We start from the raw sequence: 16,837 nt of genomic DNA, 5'->3' as shown, positions 1-16,837 counted from the left end.
AAAGGTGGCGAGGCACTGGATTCCGCCTAGGAATTAGTGGTACACTGGAAAACAATTTAGTATCAGGGTTGTCAGATACTGGGTTTAGGATTAGGACATTATATGGGCGCTAGTCTTGAATCCTACCACATTTATTTTAACCCTAACGAAACAAGTTCTCAAAGTTGAAATTTAAGTAAGACATAAATATGTAAGAATAAATATAATAATAATAATACCAAATACAATCGCTACCTCGCACATAAACCCATACATTGTTAGCAATATAAACCGCCGTATACCAAAATGTGGATTCTAGACCAGCGGGTATGAAAGCAAACATTTATGGCCGAATAATAATTAATTTAGCATGACCCTAGTACGAGACCAAAGGGTATCAGTGGAACTGTTCTTGGTGAGTAGTCAGAATTCCTTACAAATTTACAAAACAGTTAATCGTCTACAGTAAATGATACAGCTTTCTGTAAATTCGATTTGCTTTAGCCGTACACTGTAACACCAAATTTATATTACCGTAGTCTTGCACATTTTTTGGAAAATGCCATGTAAAAAGGTATGATACTGCTAAAAACAGAAATACTTCGAGCGTAAGCTATTGCAAACTTTGCATACATTTTATTGTTAGTTGGCCTAAATTTTAACCACGTGTTGGGTTATTTAAATGATTATTATTTTTTTTTTCTTAGCGTACGGCGTATCAAATTTTTAGTAAAGTAAAATAATTTAGGTAACATTAATTAGGTAAATTAAGACAACATGTTTACTGTATTTCATTCTATAAATTAATACAAATCATAATATTTTCTTGCATAATTTTTTACCTTATTTGGATGAGAATAAATTGCTTATTCTCTATTGTATTTTAATTTGTCGAACTCCCAAAACACGCACTGTGTTTGGTTTGAGTGCAATTCACTGAATCACTGATCAGTGGCACACTGCCCTTAGTTAACGGTAAACCATTGCTCAGTCTCAAACCTTGTTCAACAAATATTTAGCGCTAATGACCGAATAGCAATACTCTAAAATGATTTCATGGAAAGTATGGACTGTTATGATAGTCGCGTTTATCGCTCGTCCTTTTATGGTGTCCAGGAGAGCAACTTATTATAAAGGTAAGTTGTTAGTTGTATTTGAGGAAAAGTTTTTTTTAACATTTCGTAAAGTTTGTTGTGAAACTCAAATCTAATAATCTTTGCTAATTGTCGATTTGTGATAATCTAGATCTGGGAAGCAGTTGCACCTTTTTACAACAAATTGTATTACAATGTTCACAAACTTACTCGCGCTTGTGCCCCACTTAATGTATTTTTATTTAGATGTCCAGAATTTTACTGCTACACTTTGTGCCACCTGGAGCTAGACAGCATACAATGTTAGCATAAAATATATAAAGGCAAAATAAACATAGGCCATTAGGCCTATGCATGATAAGATTTTTAACAAAAAGATTAAAGCACAATACTAAGAATATTCTATATTTTTCAAATGTAAAAAAATTATGAAGAATATTTATATTCAATGTTAATATTTTTGCAATAAAATCGTTTTTCTCCGTCGCCCTTCTCTTTGCGTTTCGGTCGGCTGATTGGCAAGCGTACGTGCTAAACATCAGCGAATAAATAAGTTTATCTCGTACACAGAAAGAACTTTGCAATGAATTAAGTGTTAGTGCAGTGGTCGGCAATCGGCGGTCCGCGGACCGGACCGGTCACTGGCATGGTTTTGGGAAGCAATATACACCAAAGGTGGCGAGGCACTGGAATGCAATCCGGCTATGAATTAGTGGTACACTAAAAACAAGTTAGTATCAGGGTTGCCATATACTGGGTTTAGGATTATGACATTATTGGGCGCTAGTCTAGAATCCTACCACATTTATTTTAACACTAACGAAATGCGAGCCATTACCGGTCCGTAGCAGGGTTTCCAGATGACATTTTGATCAAAACCCGATTTTTTTATTGTAAAATCTAAAACCTCGTACGTACAATATATCGAAAAGGCCATATATAATGTTTTTTTGATGTTCAAGCGTGCTCACCCTAAAGTGCAATAGAACTAAGTCATGCAAACATTGTTTATAAACAATGGTGATGTTCAGACAGAAAATTTTGGAAAAAACGCATGCATTTTAATTGGGACATTGAAAAACGTTTATATAAATTTCCTTTACAGAACATTTGTTTTTTTTAAGGCCGATCCGCGACAAAATTTCAGTTTTAAACCGGTCCGCAGTGCAAAAAGGTTGCCAACCCCTGTGCGAGTGTACACAGAGCAAAAAAGGACAGTCCACAAATGACAAAACTATAAATTAAGCCTTTTTTTATTTATCTCGATAAAAACGTCGAGTTAGTCGCAGTTATTGTTCTCTGTCTGCGCCGAATCTCTGGTGTTGCTCTAACAATGGCATTTTTTACCTGAATCAGATTTTCGTGGTTCAACCGTGACTGTCTTGTGCGTTTTGAAATCTCAATTTTTATGCATCGATAGTTAAAAAACAACATATAAAAATATTCTCTGTAATCATATTCTCATACCACTGGAATACCGTGCGATTGATTATTATTCGTCCCTCACAACCACAGCTTGGACTTTAGCTGACTTGGTAGTTGCTACACATCTTCGGTACAGAAGCTGCGGTAATCGTGGCAAAATAACACCCGGGACAAACAGGGACGCCGGATCGATTTCAGGGCAAGGAGTGCGACTTTTTTGGTAAGGGCAACATAGACCGCAGGCTTGCGTAGCGAGCCGAAATATTGGGGGGTCCGGGGGTACTCACCCGGAAAAATTTTTGCGGCCACGCCCTCTAGATTGGCTTAAAATGGTACCAAAAGTGTTAACAAATTTAAAGAAACTTTTAGTACTCGGCTTGAGCCAAGTTTCTTATAAAATAATCCGTGTACAACACTGCTTTATGATTTCCGTCGCATAATATTTAACGTTGTGAAAGCAATATATAATTTTTCATGAAAAGGGCACTTTTGCCCCCCTTAGCAAAGGGCAGGAGGGGCGCTTGCCCCCCGCGCCCCTCTCTCCGGTGTCCCTGGGGACAAAGTCAATTACATATATTTCATATTTCATGGTTTTGGTTTAGGTTTCCAACTAAAGTTAACCTTCGCACACTAAACGGTTTCGCTGCTAGTGCCTGGCAGGAGTGTCGACGCACGTGTTCGCTTTGCAAAACAGGGATGTCCAACCCGCGGCCCGCCTGATATTTACGTGCGGGCCACCACTTATTCTCACTTTCAGCAGCCTTTATTTAAAACAATTGTTTCGACTATCATCAAATCGTATTTGATGTAGGCCTAATCTCATATTTTTCTGAGACTAGAATCAAGTCTAATGTCGCATTTCAACAGCATCGAACGCTTGTACGCTTGTGCAGTGTTGTGCACCCACCATTGTTAAAAAGTGGTGTTTTTTTCTAAATGTGTGTGTTACGCAAGCCGTTTTAAGAAATAAACCAGCCCAAAGGCGTCGTACCATGGCATGATACGTCACGGCCAGTAAACTGAGTGTTTCTCACTTCGCGCGATAACGCCGAGATGCACTATATATTTGCGCACGAGTTCACTCTGGAAGAGCGGGTGTTTATAAGTTAAGTTGTTTTATGACGTCACCTTATGACGTAACTTATGACGTCACCCCTTTACTATAATGTATTTTGCGACCCATCGAAATGTTTCTGCGAAAAGGTTGGTCATCCCTGGTCTAAACTCTAAACTAAAGGTTCGCTTTTGCACGACGCCAAATGTTTCTGATTAGGCTTTTTTCCTTATTTATGACGTCATTACAATCACTATTTTACGACGTCATTATTCATTACTGTCAGACGGAAAATGGGGGATTTGCCTATTTGACAATTCGGGCACCCTTTTTAAATTCTGGATACGTCCCTGCTTGAAATTACTCTCATATGAAAGAATATACTAAGAAAAACAAACAGTCAACTAGATAGGGTTGCAGGAGTTTATTTTATTTTATTACGCCACTTTTTAAATCGAAAGTTTTGCCTATTTTTAAAAATAAACAAAATCCAACAGTTAAAAATGCAACCTATAAACATTATTTGTGACAATACTTTTACATAGTACGAATCGATTGATACAAAGCTTTGTACGGAGTACTACAATTAGTGTCCTAACGTCCTCAGTCACTTGTTTTTGGTGTTTTGCTGACGACCGGTGGAACTCAAATCAGTTGTTTTTTCGGGTACGGTATATTTAAAGTTGTAGTAAAATATGCTGTAAATAAGTTTGATGTTCTTTGCATATCAAAAGTCAAAAAATAATTCAAACCACCACCGAAAATAGACACAGCATATACTTTCAAATACAGTTTTTGAAATTAAAAATACCCAGCTATTTTAAACAAAAACAAAGTTTAGCTAAACCTTAACGCGATAAATTGCTCTAATAAAGACAGTTAAAACATAATTCATAACAAAATTTTTGAATTTCATGACTGTTTTAAGTAGCTTACCAAAGTTTTTATTAATTTTGTTACGATTTTGTGCATTTTGTAAACGATTTTGACAAATTATTTGACATTTTTTTACGTACTTGTAAACTTTGACTTTTGTTTGTCAAGACAAAAAATAATCGCCCTATAGTTACAAGTCCTATAATGTACTGTAACAATATTAATGTCCCTCAATACAAAAAAAAAACTTTGCAAATCGCTTTTTTTGTCCTTTTTTCATTTCCATCCTTAACTCTGATCAAAACTACGGCAAATGAAAGTTTTACAGGCTCTGTGAACCAAATCATTCAAATTTTTATTTGTTTTACAGATGATATTTTCGGTCTCCGTATAGTAGTGACAGGTGCAAGTTCGGGCATCGGAGAGCAAATTGCCTATCAACTCGCGGAAAATGGGGCACGACTTGTTATAACTGCAAGAAATGATACTAAATTACAACAGGTAGCTTACTCTATAATGCAGTGAGTGTCAAACTCTTCTGTGAAACTTTTAAATCGACAAGTGTATCAGGCTTAAATATAGCCTATATCTATTTCTCAAGACTTTATTAACTTTTTAGTCTGTCACACCTAGCTATTAAGTCATTTGTACTTTCCAACCCTTTACGTTTGGTATTTGTAAATGTAAACGAAACCTTGTTTGCTACTCCTGCAACACATTTGTGTAAACTAGTATATCTTGAGTTTGCTTTGCTTTAGTTTTAGTTTTGGGCTATATTTGTATACCGAAATGAAGAGAAACGCTATTTCTATAAGAAGTCACACTTTGTGTAATACCGTGTCAGGAGCATGGGTCATAGGAGAATAATGTTCTTATCGGAACGCGCGAAATTTTCAGAGATGGCATCACAAAGCAAACGTCATGTATGTCGTCTACAAATATAACCTTAGGAAACAAAAGGTTATCGTTCAAAGTATTACACAACTATGCAAATTAAATCTTACTTTAAATACATTCAGAAAGATAACGGGTTGGCTTAGTGAAAGAGGGGCTTGCCTGGTAAACGGTATACTGCGTACCTATAAAACCTATGTTACTATTACGCCTTTCCGACTTACTTTCACCACTGGGGTCAGCAGCCGGCTGATGATTATACCTTTTGCTAGGCTTGCCATTTTTTAGAAACATAAATCCGGGACGCATATTGAAAACTGCAAACAAACTTAATGTAGACCTAATACAAAATATTTAATGCAGGTAATTAACTTTACGGGGTTGCGGTCGTTTTATATTTTGCCAGGAGGTATTTTTCAGGGCCCTATTTTTAAGGGTGGGCTGTCTAAGTAATTTAAATTGTAGCCGAAAGTAATGTCTGTATTGTGAATAAATGAGTAGGGTAAATACTTTCAATTAAAGTAGGATGACAGCTGCAACAATTTACATGTTGACAAAGGCACTGTGTCCATAACAAATTCGTATTCCCCAGGCGAAATCCTTCTCAAGCATAAATTAAACAAAATGCAACATTCCATTCAGCTGGCCTGTTAAAACTATTACATATTAGGTTGTATTCTGCGTCATTTGCTTGAGGCGCGTGTTATTGCCGATGATTTAAAAGGTAATTTATCATGTTACTAAAAAGTAAAGTTTGGCTTGAGTGCTAACTATAGTGTGTAAAGTCGTAAACGTTTTAATTTTGTTCTAAATAAAACATTTTAATTTCTCTAATCGTTAATTGTTATAAAGCATATATGTTGGTCGTCCCTTGACTATTTCTTTGCTTATTGTGGCTGAAATGGGTTAACTAAATGATTCCTCACAAATGGAGTCACATTCTTTCTCCTGTGTGGAAGCAGCATTTAATCGGATGACGTGTTATAATTTATCGCATTTATCTGCGTGACTGTGAAACAATTGTTCGTCTTCGCAATCAAATTTTACATTTTGTTGAAACAAAATTGCAAATAATGTGTGTTATTTGAAATAAAACGACTAAATACCCAACGGCTAAGCACGTCAAACATGTAACGAAAACCAGTGACATATATCGATAGGGAACCACTTACTAACGTAAAACCTTAAGTTGTATAGCAGCCATTGTTCGCATTCAGCGAATACGTAATCCTGGAACCATACTGCGTACAACGTAAGTAAAATCTCGTTGGAAACTGAAAATTGGTTACTATTAAAACCGCCGCTATAAATGCGAAATTTTGCGAACTCTACCTAAATTTTGCGCGGTAACAGACATCACGAAGTTTTTAAACATATAAGTCTTAAGTTGGAAACATTAAAACTTTTTTCTATTAAAGCAATCAGTGTGTTATGACTTTAGTTTGATTAAACGACGTTCCCGTATGTGTGTTACTTGCGTTTTTTAATTGTACTTTGTACAGCAGATTATAACAAAAATGGTGCAGCAAGGCAGACATTTTAACTTTATGCAATAATCAATGCAAAATTTCCTTAATATAAAAACTATGACCTATGTTATGTTCAATCGCCGGAAGTCAAATTTTAAAACATCTTTTTAACTTACTCAATAACAGGAGTATAAATTTTAAGCAAATGATTTTTAACCACGATATAATTAGATCTAAAATCGAAACGGCTAAACCTGTCGGAATAAACCTAAAGTTGACGGGGATAAGGCCTAAATTGACAAAAATGCCTAAAAATGTAACGAGAGGGTATGGAATGATCGGGGGTCATCAGTTTGACATTGGATGTCAACGTTTCGGCGTTCTACTTTGAACGGCGATTACGGCGCTGTTAAGTCGCCGCTGTTTTAGCATTGGGTTGTTTGCCCTGTTCCTGTTTTTTTTTTAGCATTGGGTTGTTTGCCCTGCCCTGTTTTGGGTAAGTGGTGGGTGGGGTTAAATATTAAGTTAGGGTTGGGATTGAGTAGTTCGACAGGTTAGGACTTATTCCGATTTAGACGATATTATACGACTATGAGTATTAGTCTTATTTTGGTCTTATTCCGAACTGTGTTTTATTTCGACGTTGATATTGTTCTAATTTCGGTCTTACGGCTGAAGTCCTTTTGGCCGTATTAAGATATTTTAAAAGACCGTAAAACCGTAAATTCAGAAGATAAAAGAATGTAAAACGTCAAATTTTCGGCGCCTTCGCCGCGTTAATCGTGAATTGCACATTATTCTCTAAGCAGCCTGCTATTATGCTTTTGTTGTCTATTCTCAATCGTCATATATTTCGTAGGTGAGCCGCCAATTATTGTTTACCTGTGTGGTTGTGCCGCAAGTGAAAAAAGGTTGCGGAGCACTGATCTAGAATAACTAACAAACGTTAAACTTTAAGTTGTAACAGCAATTGTTTAGACTTGCGTATTATTCAAGCAAATAATACCGGCACCAAACTGCGTTATACGTGAAAAAAAATCCTTGAAAATAAAAATTGCATAACGGTAACCGGTTTGCGACGGCGCACGCTGACCTCCTTTAAAAAGTTTTCTCCCAGCACCCGCCGGATAGGCCTAATATCCATTTAATTTTTTTTACTCACCACACACAAAAAAGGACCTAACCCCAGCAACCTCACCCGCTGGAAAAATAATTATTTTATGTTAAAAAAAATTTGCTTACAGTCTTACCAACCAAAAATAAAAAGTAAAAAGTATTACTTTTATAGTTTTGAGAAAGAATTGCTAAATGGCTAACTCAAGAATTTTTACATTTTTAAATTTTTTTTGGTAAATCTCAAATTGAAAAATCCGGGACAAATTGGTTAACCGGCCGGGACACCGGGACAAGGCCTTAAAACCGGGACTGTCCCGGCTAAACCGGGACGTATGGCAAGCCTACCGTTTGCGGCCGTGCATTAGGAAAATACAAGTGTTGGCGTCCGTACGTTGATACAAACTTTTTGTCCTCCTGGTGGGGAAATTGCACCCCTAGGCTATGCTATATTTTGTATTTGTATTTGTGTTTATGTTTATGTTCATCTGTATAGGTTGTTAGTCGCTGCAAGAAGATCGGTTCACCTGAAGTGCATTACATTGCTGTCAGCATGTACAGCTATGAAAACGCTTCATTGGTAATACAGAAAGCATTGTCAAAATTCGGTAAGACCGATAGACCTGCCGTAGTAATTTATTTTCTTAATGCGAAATAGAAGACACTAATTCAATATGCGTAGACTATGGGCTGTAATTAGTTCATTAATTACCTAAAACATTAGTTAAGTCATCTGCTGTTTTTCAACATTTGTGAAACTGGAATAGAAACTAAATACATTTAAGGAAAACGCGCCGAAGTTTTTTTTTTCAATTTATTCTATTTTTTAATAAAAAAATTCTCTAAAATTTCAATTATGCCTTCATTAGCTCCCTAAACTTTAGCCAACTTCTCCCAAGGGGTCCATGGACCCCAACTTGAGAACCCCTGGCTTGTGGGGTTCTGGTAAATTTATTACCGGGGTGGCCCGTGCTGTAATTTTATTTAACAAATTTAAACTCCAACAATATAATGCCCGATCATATCGAATAGGAGCCGATACCCTGGTTGCTGGTATCAGTACTCGTCCTATACTAGACCGGTAACGGCGTCGATTCGGCAAGTTATTTTTTGTATTTTATCTATCTTTTTGCTTGTGATCTAATGTAGAGTTTCCTACTTAAAAGTAATTGTTCTAGATTCTAGAAAATGTACATTAAAAGTAGAAAATAAACAAGCTTTCTAATCAGAAAACATTACCTTTTATTGTTTCATTTGCTTATTTGATCATAGTAAATGGTATCGGACGGCAGTATTTTCCAAAAAATATAGAACTCGTTATCGGAATGAATACAAAGTATGGGACAACAATCCAGCAATCCAGCAACAAGCATAAATGTCTGCAGCCTCGTTTTTCGCATGTCCGGCTCTCCGGTGTAAGGGGTGTTTATTTCGTTTTTTAGCGCCCCGTGGTTCAGAAGGTTGTCATTGTTGTTTTTTCTTTGTTGTTTGTTTGGTATATATAGTTTTTGTCGCCTACAGTTCCCATTATATTGGTCTAAAGAAGATTACCCAAATAGGTGGGCGAAACGTTGGTACTTCAATAAAATTTTGTCAAAAGAACAATTTTACAATTGAAACACTACCTAGCACGGCAAACTGTGGGCCGCGGCTCAAATGTGGGCCGCAAAGCCATGTTTAGTGGGCCACGTGTTACTTTTGAATAGCTTAGTGTTATCATGTAGTTCTTGGCCGCGTGACAACTGTACATTCATTGAACTTTGTTATAAAAATACATGTGGCTTAGAATTTTTGTATTGTCGCAGCGTGGTTCAGACCCACGTGCCAAATGTGGTCCTGAGTAGCCTACCTGTCGAACTATGTTTTTGGCCAACTTTAACTATATGTAAACGCATCTTCGTTTTATAGTAAGTTTTACATTATGGCGTGCCAGTGTTTTATCCATCAAAGCGCAGTGTAATACTGCACCTTAAAGATGAATATATTTTTTCGTGCTGATTTTACGTAGTGGGCCTTTAACAGCTCTCAATAGAGTACTTTGTGCCGCGAAAAAAGGGTTTGTCGACCACTCCTAGCATAACAGTATATTAATAAATGTATGTATAAAACCAAATTTGAAATACCCTCAAAAATTAAACAGAACACCTACGTCTGAGTGATACCTACGCAATATCATCACGGTAATAACAAAACTAATATAGTGTAATAAGCAAAAAGTTGTAACAACATTATCACCGGTTTTGGACCTGCGTTACAATTAAGTATACGTTAGACTAGGAATGCATCGTAGGAGCTAAACTTTCATAATAAGACCTATATCCCCCAGGTTAAAACGTAAACCACCGGGATAATATTTAAACGAGTCCTAATCCCAAACCTCACCTCTATCTTTATCTCTATCTTTTGTTTAAAGCGAAACGCTTATGTACAAGCTTACCAATCGCGTAGCCGTATGCCCCCATCCCATCCCTCATTAAATCCCGAAATATAGTTCTGCATGTATATATATATATATATATATATATATATATATATATATATATATAAACATTATTGTATTTGTTGTTTTATGTTGTTTTAATTTAGGTGGAATTGACATGTTAGTCTTAAACCATTTGGGCCAAACGTATTTCGGTGGTTATCGCAAAAACGTGACTGACGTTGAACAGCTTCTGATGTCGAATACTCTAACTCACGCCCACATGGCTTCAATTTCATTGACGTATTTGAAGGAAAGCAAAGGCCGAATAGCTGTTGTTTCATCTGCAGTTGGTTTGTTTAGTTATGTTATAGTTCTGCTTAATTCAATACAGGCGCCAAGGAAATTGTGTTTATAAATTCAGGTATCGTTGGTGCTCCGTTCGTCATTCCATACGGAACGACGAAATTTGCTCTTAATGGATTTTTTACGGGTTTAAGACACGAACTTACCTACAATACATCTGAAATATCAGTCTCCATCAATCACATCGGATATTTTGGTAAGCATGCATTTGACTACTTGTTGACAAATACTTCACGCCGGGTTCCTTTTTTTCGACCTATTTATTTGGAAAAAATATCTTCTATAAATTTGGTGAAAACAATTATTTTGCCTATAGTATTCAATCGTAATATTTTGTGAGGCCATTTGTTGTATATTTGTATACTTATTTGAAACGACCAATAAATAGCAAACTTTAAATAACAGTTCGATTAACAAATCTCAACTGGTCGATTGCGTCTAGTTTTCTTTCACATTACTGGATGGGCGTTCATCAACTCCAGTAAATTTAAGTGGCGTAAAATTTTACTCTTAACTTGCTTAAGGATTACCTTTTGGCAATAAAGACGAGCTTCAAGTATGGTTAAATCCAAGCGTTTTGAACTTTGATAGCGTTATTAGCTAAATCAGTTATCGACAAAGATGTTGTTTGTGAATCTGATATTGCCTGCAAAGGCTAGCCGATCAACTTATTTAAACATCTTCATGCTATTAACTCGGATTAGTCACTTTAAAAACATTAGTATATTAGTTTAAAAATTGTTTAATTTATACTTTAAATTACCTCTAACGATAATAATTAAAGTATAGTAAATATCAAAGTTGCTTTTTGTCGTTTATTCTTGTGGACTTATTGCCGAACTGATCGATCGTGATGTAATATATTAAAAACATAATCGGCCATACTGGTAGTATACTTTCTCAATCGCAATTCGAGATGGCTATACCGTGTTGTAATTACACTGAGATATATAACGGGTGCCTTCGGAAAGGCTATTACATTATTTGGCCCAATCAGGATTGCAGTGCCAGCAAGGCAGGGCATATAACACCTAGACTGAGTTAATTTCACACTTACAACCTCGATTATACCTGGATCGTCGCTCTACCAACTGACCTACCCAGGCAAAAATACTACGTATATTTAAACATAATAAAATGGAATGTTTGTTAGCAATTCTGGTTTGATAAATGTCGCTACATATTTTGTTGCTGTGTATAAAAAACCGTGTTAAAAGAGTAAATTAATTCCAATCCTTATAGTTATGAGTCAAGGGACGACCAGCGCTTTGGTGTAAACCAGTGGTCGGCAAACTTTTTTCGTCGCGGCCCAAAATACTCTTTTCGGAGCTATTGAAGGCTCACTACGTAAAACCACTACGAAAACGGTGTCAGAAGTTTAAGGCATTAGAATGGCGTCACAAAGTTAGAAACACTTGTTTTTCTCGAACGAACTCGTTGGCAAATATAAGGCTAAAATCCAGTTTAATTGAGCAAACAAAAGTGGGTTTATTAGATTTACATTGGCAAAACTTCAATTAAAAGGATACGTGAGGCATATGGCACTTAAAAATTCCAATATTGCTCGAAATAACGGCATTTATAGTATAATTTAACAGAAATTGAACTGTACAGTTATGAGACACACGACAAGAAATTATAGAATGTCGCTTTTTGGCTGAATAGATTTAAGTATAAAACTTAACATAAACGTACATAAAAATCCTTGCATTTGACTTCAAAAGTAACATCGTAGTTCAAGTAATTTGAGAAACTTGTTCTCCAACCAACCGGTGTGGTATTGTGCAACTCAAGCAAGTTGATCACTATATCATCTCCACAGCTGAATGACGGCACCCGCAATTACGTAAAACGTTCGCACGAAACACGTAGAAAGAAATCCATTACGTTAATCTTGTTTTAAAATTTGGATAAATGTTACTCATGATACAATAGCCATATTGCAAAGTTGAATAGAAAATTATATTTAACTACATATATTTTGGTAGAAATTACAATTTGCAGAGAGTCTAAGTTTACACAGCGCTAGACTGTTGACACCAAGTAAACGTGAAATATAACAAAGGCAAAAAAACACAACATGTTATGAAATTTATTGGAACCGAACGTGTGCAACGTTCCAAGTAAAGACTTAAGTTTAAACTTTTAGCAGTATTTAACCACGCAAAATTTAGACAGAATTCGCAAAACATCGCATTTGTTGTCGTCGTTTGAACACTAAGCAGCTTACTTTTCAAACGAGGTTTTCTTTCGTTGGACGTCAAATACTGCTACCACACGGGTCGTATGCTAAACGTACTTTGAATAAACATCAGGAAACCTACACGTATATCGTACAACAAGCCTTCCCAGCAATGTTGATGGTGATTGAGGCCAAAGTCTAATGACTTTTTACAATAGGTTTACCCACGCAATACTTGGCAGAGGTCGCGAAATATTGCGTTCATTGCAGCAGTTTAACAGAAAGCATTTGTTTTTTCAATGAGGATTTCTTACGTTTGACGCAGTTTAGCACCGGGATTACGTATTTGCCTAAATATCACGCTATCAAGCAAGTCTAAACAAATTGCTGCTACAACCTGAAGTTTTTCACGTTTGAGAGTTATTGAAAAATGTCAAGGGTTTTCGTTACTTAAAAGATGTATGACATGCTTAGCCAAGTGTTGTGTGCTAAATAAGCGTTTTCACACACTTATAAGCCAATAACCTGCGTAAAGTGCATTGCCTTGGTAAGAATAAAAACTTTTATGTTTGATAGCTTTTTGCAGTTTGTTTAACCACGTAAAAGATAGTCTAATTTGGCAAAATATTGCGTTAATTGCAGCGTTTTCCTTAACATTCTTTTATGAGGCATACACAGACAACTTACAACAACCCGAACCGAGTATAAACTACGCAACATTTGAACTAAGTTAGCAAAATATCGCGTTTATTGCAGCGGTTTAAACACTAAGCAAATTTACTTTTCAAACGGTTTTTTTTTTCGTTGGATGAAGTATGGTATTTACCGTGATGACGTATTTGCTTAAATTTCGCGCTATTTGAACAATTGCTGCTACGACTTTACGTTTGTTAGTGATTTTCGATCGATATATGTCACGGGTTTTCGTTACGTAAAATATGCGAGACGTGTTTAGCCAAGGTTGTGTGCTTAGTAGCTCAATTAAAACAAACACACAACGTTGCAATTTGGTTTGATGTTAAATACCCCAAGTTTTTTAAATCATCGGCTATATCACGCGGCTTCAGCAAGCTTATACAATGCTGGTAGCACGTGAATTAGTAATTAAATGGTCACAGCGTGTTCGCGCATTTCCTTTAGTGACCTATTTCACACACAAAACTGCCTTTTAGGTTATACGTTAATTTTTTTTATCTTTAAATTGTTTTAACCAAATGAAAAAAGTACTGGGAAATTACGGAGACAAAGAATCACAGAATTAAACACGCCATTCCGCTTTCACATTAATGCCACTTTCACACAGGCTGTGAGTGTTACTCTGATTGTGGGGAAGCATAAGTTAACCGATTTTAGACACACGATATGACATGATTTGATATTTTTTTATTTAGTGACACGCAGTAGCAACGTTTAGGCAAAAGAAAATTTGTCATGACATTTATAAATATTTTTGCATTATTTATGCCACTTACGAAAAGCTTACGCTATCCGTAACATTACTAACATTACCACCTAACTTAGATTCCATAATTATGGGCTATAACATGAGGCTATCAGTTTAACATGTTACAACGTAATGTGCAATAGTGATAAAGAGCCACAGTATGATGGATTGTTTCATTTTGTTTAACCAGATAAAATTCAAATAAATTATGATGGTTATTATAGGGTTAATTAATTTTTAACCAGTAAGAATAACTGGTAAATATTCTATTTAACCTGGGAAACGCCGGGTATTTCGTCTAGTTATTCAATATTTTTATGAATATTCTGTAATCGTTGGCACTAAAGGCTACAATAGCAGGGCTAGATCTCAGATACCTACGTGGCTCAGTTGCTTGATTCGAGCTGATAAAACCATTACATATAAAGTGTATGTATCAAAATGATGCAGCAAAAAACGGTGGCATGTTCTTTGCACGACCAGCTTCCCTTGAGCCTGCGTAGCTCAGTTGGTAGAGCGACATTATTTGGCCAAGGTCGTGAGTTAATTAGTCTGTTTCCTATAACCTTGCTTATACTACATACGATTTGGCTAATTGATTCGGAAATAGTGACTTCGACGGTCCGAACTGAGTTATTAGAAGTCTGTCCTGTTTGCTTATCAGGATCAGCAGGTCTAGATCACATTACAACCTCCTTTGTATTCCATTATAGTTACATCAAGATCTTTCTTAAATCAATACTCCTACTAAGATTAGTGGTTTCATAAATAATCATGACATGTTATGCATATTTACGGTGTGATGCGAATGTAAATTATGTTTTATTTTACAAGCTACTGATACTGCTTTGCGTTTTCGGAAATACCTGTATCAAAAGCCTGCTTCAAAGTACGAATGCGCAGAAGAGATCATAAGAGGCGCAATGGCGAGAGAAGATGATGTTTACTTTCCTTACGAATTGAGATGGGTTCCTCTACTTAAATCTATTTTTCCATCCTACATTAATCGAGTTGTTCGAGAAAACTATCATGACGTGTATTGAATATTTTAAACTAACTGATTTAATTCGGTTGTTTTCGTTTTATTTTTAATTCAACTTTTGCTTACTTATTATCCCAAAGCAAGATATTTCGGAAATGACTCATTTTTTAAATCGTAATTTTGCCACTTCATGATTTGCTAACCAGAAATATGAAGAAACTAAGTAATTCTCGTTTGGAATTGTCAATAAATTTTCTTCAATTTACTTATTTTAGGGATGACGTCTCAAAGTTATGTCATACCGTGACGTCGCGTAAAGTTCCTTAAGGTAACTTCATGTTTACGGACAAATTTATAGGAGACGTGTACCTTCAGCAAAAAAAAATAAAGATTAGAATTTTTTTCGATATAATGGGATTTATCAAGATGATTAGGGTGAACAAAGTTAGAAAAGTCGATGACCTGTGTTGTATGACTGCACAGTGCACAGAAGCAAAGAAAAATATGTTTATAAAACCAGCGATACTACCAAAAACTTCACGTGGATGAAAACAGCAAAGTGGAAATATCTCTTTTGCAGAACGGAAGCGGGCGAAAAACAAACGTCAAAGAACTATATACCGCAAACTAAAAAGTTTTATTTAATGGAAAAATCTGTATGATTCACTTTTTATTATGAAACTATATGTTCTTGAACACATTCGGCTTCAACCTGGCCTTTGTCGACAAGACTAATTTGTTAAAATGACTAAATTGCGTACCCACATAAAGATGAACAGAAAAGAACGATCACAAGAATGGTAAACGCAATGAGTTACGTACTTTAAGTTTGAAACAAATATTACAAAATCTAGGTTTATTGTTTTCGCTAGGTTTAATGAACTAAATACTTATCGTGCTTTGTCAACTGATGCACCTTATGCTGTGTTTTGCGTCTAGCGTCCGAAACCACTTGTCTTAACATAGCTGAAAGCAAAATAAATTTCCACCCGATTATAATCATCTTTTGCTTGGATTTGCACATTTCACAACATTTTAATTATTAGCCAGTATAACTCTGAGAGACCCGTCTTGTTACGCTCCGTACCATATTTTTCTGAAACGTAAACAGGGATCCGAGCACAAAGCGTTGATGGCCCATGGGCGGGACCATTAATCATGAAAGGTTGAGAGGAAATGTTTTACAAAATCAGTCTCGAATCGTAACATTGACCCTAATTATTTATCAGCGTTTGAAGCTTTGTTGATTTAGAATACATTGTAGGCCCTATATTACGTATTTATAGAAAAATTATTTTGTTACCGTATTTAAACAAGAAAATTGCGTCAAAACACAATAAATCCACCCATTTAAAATCGTTTTTAAATATCCAAACGGTATAAGTTTGAAATATTATGCGGGCCACATGTGTGACCAGAAAGGGTGGTATGCGGCTCGGAGGCGAACAGTTTGAAACACTAAACAGAAAAACTGGTAAACTTACAAATATTTAGGTTTTAATTGTCAAACGCCGTAAAAGTACGTAAATGCCATTGTCGA

At 35.9% G+C, this 16,837-nt stretch overlaps 1 protein-coding gene across 1 annotated transcript; it reads left to right on the top strand.

Moving 5' to 3' along the window:
- The first annotated feature begins 943 nt into the window (after nucleotides 1-943).
- Nucleotides 944-15,591, top strand: LOC146133055 (hydroxysteroid 11-beta-dehydrogenase 1-like protein). Its single transcript, XM_083397184.1, has 6 exons — nucleotides 944-1,115; nucleotides 4,799-4,929; nucleotides 8,401-8,512; nucleotides 10,491-10,676; nucleotides 10,748-10,885; nucleotides 15,150-15,591. The coding sequence occupies exons 1-6, from the start codon at nucleotides 1,028-1,030 to the stop codon at nucleotides 15,356-15,358; spliced, it is 864 nt and encodes a 287-aa protein (XP_083253310.1). The 5' UTR covers nucleotides 944-1,027; the 3' UTR covers nucleotides 15,359-15,591.
- Nucleotides 15,592-16,837: the final 1,246 nt, after the last annotated feature.

This window comes from Ascidiella aspersa, chromosome 9 (assembly GCF_963924565.1).
Source record: "Ascidiella aspersa chromosome 9, kaAscAspe10.2, whole genome shotgun sequence".
NCBI classification, from domain to species: Eukaryota; Metazoa; Chordata; class Ascidiacea; order Phlebobranchia; family Ascidiidae; genus Ascidiella; species Ascidiella aspersa.
Note: the sequence above shows the minus strand (reverse complement) of the source record. Positions and strands in the feature narration are given on the sequence as shown.

Bases quoted from the DNA above. Each gene is read 5' to 3' on its own strand.
- LOC146133055 (XM_083397184.1), top strand. From the start codon at position 1,028: ATGATTTCATGGAAAGTATGGACTGTTATGATAGTCGCGTTTATCGCT. The intron at 4,930-8,400 runs GTAGCTTACTCT...TCATCTGTATAG, and splicing joins ATGATACTAAATTACAACAG to GTTGTTAGTCGCTGCAAGAA. The intron at 8,513-10,490 runs GTAAGACCGATA...GTTTTAATTTAG, and splicing joins GAAAGCATTGTCAAAATTCG to GTGGAATTGACATGTTAGTC.